Raw genomic sequence first — 3,465 nt, 5'->3', positions numbered from 1 at the left:
AAAAGACAACTGAAAGTGGTAACTCCAAATTTCAGAAACTCAATTGGTACCTAAAGTAGATACATTAGCAATTGACAAACAAACAAGAACAATCATAGAAACCAGATAACTATGACGCCAGTATGCAGATATGCAGTTCATGATTATGTGAATAGAATTTAGATCTACCCAATTCAAAAACAAGTATACAAGAATGCACCATGAATATGTACCTAGAAAGCTAAAATAACTTCTAATTTGGAATAGAGGGAGTGGGTAGGTGATCGAATACGACAAATAGCTAAGATAATAAAATGAATTTAATCAACTCACTAGTAATTATACACTTTCTGATTACAAGGAAAACGAAATGGAGAAAACAAGGAATCTTGTCTCTATTCATGCCTAAGATTCATAGAAAAAACTAATTGCAGAAGCTGTAATTCTACATGTTTCTGCCTCACATGATACTCGCCTATGTCTCAAGCCAAATCCTGCAGTGTGTCCATGTTACATAAAGCTGATTAATGAGTAACAGATGCAGCTTCCAGGTCTTCTAATTTGGTGAATCTTAAAATTACTCGTGACCCGTGAGGCCGTGAGCTGCTTAAAATCATGCAGCCAAAATGACCCATTCAGGTCAGTAGGTCCTCTTGACCCTGTATCATTACATGTCTACCTAACCATCATGCTTCTGTCATCTTAAAGCTTTGTATTTCTCTATAATTCTGTGAGCTTCATTCTACAAAACATTTCAACCAATTCCAGAAACTCTAGCAGTATGGGACTGCAGATGTGCACATAGCACATATAAAAGGGATTCAGGCCTCAAATATCAATCAATGGCCTCTTAGCCTTTTTTTCTAAACCTTCTTCCCTTATTCTTTGGCTTGAAATCTTCTGGGCCTATTAACTCTGAAGCACTTGAATTCATATCTTCAGTGAGCTTTTGTGCTAGTTCAAACTGTCCAGCCTTTTTCAAGTTGCTGATCAATGCACGGTAAACATAAACTGAAGGTTGGTGCGACTTTTTCATCTTCTGAAACATTTCCAGGGCATCAGTAATATGGCCAGACCGTCCAAAACTATCAATCAGTGCAGTGTATGTTCTCAAATCTGGAGTGATGCCTCTCTCTAGCATTTCCCCAGCAAACCTTTTGCACAAATCTAGTCTACCAAGCCTTCGCAGGCAGTTTATTAGTGTATTGTATGTCACGATGTCAGGAAAATGCCCAAGTTCTTCCATTAGCTTCACCTCACGAAGCATTTGGTCCACCCGACCAGCTTCCCCTAGCATGTCCAAAACAGTGTTGAACGTGACAACATCCAAGCTGGTCTGATATTTCTTCAACTCTTCAAAAATGACCAAACTTTTATCAATGTGTCCGTATTGAGCTGTGGTGAAGATAATGCGATTCATAACTGTAGGATCTCTTTGATGTGTGATTTCCAAAAGTTCTCTTACAAATTTGAGTATCAATTCACAGTCATCCAACTTCTGTAGGGCCTTTGCAACATTCATATATGAAGTCGAATCAGGAGCAAGTTTTGAAAGCAGAAGGTACCTGAATACCTTGGCAAAAAGAGCAAAGCTGTTTGCTTCAGCTGTGTGTTGCAGCAACATATTAAAGGTGTGCAGGCCGACATGGATCTGCTCGTCATGCAGTTGTCGAAGAACACGAACAGCATCAACAAGATTGCCAGATCTGCAGAGGTTCTTGACATGAGCAGCAGACGGTGATGCATCTGAAGCACCACTACTAGCACTGGTTGAGCAGCACCGCTTAAATGCCTGACTGACCCTATCATCATCGGTGTTATCTGAACCACACTGTTGGAGGCAACGCACAGTCATGGGTGAATTAGTGCGTGCAGTGGGCTGTTCCACGAGCATCAAATACCCCTGGATATAAATATGGAAGAAACTTATGAGATCATTTCACCATTTTGGGTACCGGCTACACAATTCAAACAGCACAGGTGAAAAGAAAAAAAAGAACACATTCAAATGTTCAACCGAACCAAGGATTAGGTCCTGGTTCCTAACAAAAGACACTAATTAGCTGAGACCACTAACGGTCTACTAGATAATCTGCCACAGGGATCTTAATTTACGCTAAGCTCAAATTGCAAGGAACCAATCAACCCCCTCGCTGCATTAGTAATCTAGCGCTCAACCCCCCTCGCCGCGTTAGTAACCTAGCAACCGCTCGGATTCAAGTGAGGCTGTACTTGGTTCTCGAATTCGTGACAGGTCCACGCTAACAAAACACCACGACAAAATTTCTTTTGCAGAAATCACAAAAATTAGGGGAAGCCGGGAAGGGCAGTACCGGAGCGGAGAGGCGCGCGGTGGCGGCGAGCGAGCGTCGGAGTCGGAGGAGCGCCGCGGCCGGAGGGAGCCGCCACATCTGAGTGGGAAAAGGAGTCTACCTCGCGCCGCCGAGGCCATCAGACGGGCAGCGGGAGGGCATCCGCGGTGCTCTCTCCTCTGGGGTTTATCGGGGTTTTGGGGGGCGCGGTCACGCGACGCAAATCAGGTGTTCGAGGAAATGCCTCCGAAGATCAATGAGCCGTTGATGACGGCTTGAGAGGCTTGGGATTGGAGCGGCGGAACTGAAAGGCCCGTCAGCCGTGCCGTGAGCCCGTGAGGTACATGCAGGTGTGGCCGTGTGGGCGTCAGGACGCAGGGCTGGAACTGAAACGTGAGTACGTGACAACGTGGGTGACCCATGTCGAGTACCGGTCCGGTTTGAAGCATAGTCGTATTTTTTTTTCTTCTAACTAATAAAAACATTAAAAAAAGCAATAGTCAAATTACAAGTGGTATCTTTAGAGATATCTATTGGTTAGCCTCAAAACGCTCAAACACAGAAAAAAAATTGTATGGAAACTATATGCAGCATGGCACCGTGCATACGTAGCGTCAATGGTTGACGCATATCTCCCTCCGTTAGCCTAGACGACGTGGGTGCCGACTCGGCTCGGCTGGAATTGAAGCACGATTCACCCACGTTTCCAACAGTTAAATCACTTATCCTGATTTTTTTTATCGACAAATCAGGAACCGCTACGAACTGTGCAGCGTTGGATCAGCAGCGGAGACATGCGTTAGCCACCGACTTTACGTATGCACGATGCTACGCTGCATACAGTTTCTATGTAATTTTTTTCCTCAAACACAAAGGTTTCCAACTGCCACCAATAGATCTAAATCGTCGCCCTTCCATGGCCACCACCATCGGTTGGCGTGCGGCAGCGATGCCCCAGATGGTGTCTAAAAAATGTCTTCGTCGTATCCATTGTGCCTCTTATCTCTTTGTTGATATATGCCATCAGCAACAATTCTAGTCGAAGGCAATCTCGATCTTTTTGGTTGAGTGTCGACGATCAGGTTAGGCTGGTCGTGGCTGGATGTACCGTATGGCATCCCTACAAGCTGGTTCTAGTGGCCGGCACCTACCTTTGGTTATTCAACGACGATCC

At 44.7% G+C, this 3,465-nt stretch overlaps 1 protein-coding gene across 1 annotated transcript; it reads right to left on the bottom strand.

Moving 5' to 3' along the window:
• Positions 1–268: 268 nt before the first annotated feature.
• Positions 269–2,519, bottom strand: LOC136518650 (pentatricopeptide repeat-containing protein At1g11900-like). Its single transcript, XM_066512323.1, has 2 exons — positions 2,313–2,519; positions 269–1,882 (listed from the first exon to the last, which is right to left on the bottom strand). The coding sequence occupies exons 1-2, from the start codon at positions 2,388–2,390 to the stop codon at positions 830–832; spliced, it is 1,131 nt and encodes a 376-aa protein (XP_066368420.1). The 5' UTR covers positions 2,391–2,519; the 3' UTR covers positions 269–829.
• Positions 2,520–3,465: the final 946 nt, after the last annotated feature.

Source organism: Miscanthus floridulus, chromosome 17, assembly GCF_019320115.1.
Source record: "Miscanthus floridulus cultivar M001 chromosome 17, ASM1932011v1, whole genome shotgun sequence".
Classification (NCBI taxonomy): domain Eukaryota; kingdom Viridiplantae; phylum Streptophyta; class Magnoliopsida; order Poales; family Poaceae; genus Miscanthus; species Miscanthus floridulus.
This window is presented reverse-complemented; position numbering and strand designations above follow the sequence as displayed.

Excerpts from the sequence above, each read along its gene's own strand:
- LOC136518650 (XM_066512323.1), bottom strand. The coding sequence starts at position 2,390 with ATGTGGCGGCTCCCTCCGGCCGCGGCGCTCCTCCGACTCCGACGCTCG. Across the intron at positions 1,883-2,312 it reads CCGCGCGCCTCTCCGCTCCG|GGGTATTTGATGCTCGTGGA; the intron begins GTACTGCCCTTC and ends ATTTATATCCAG.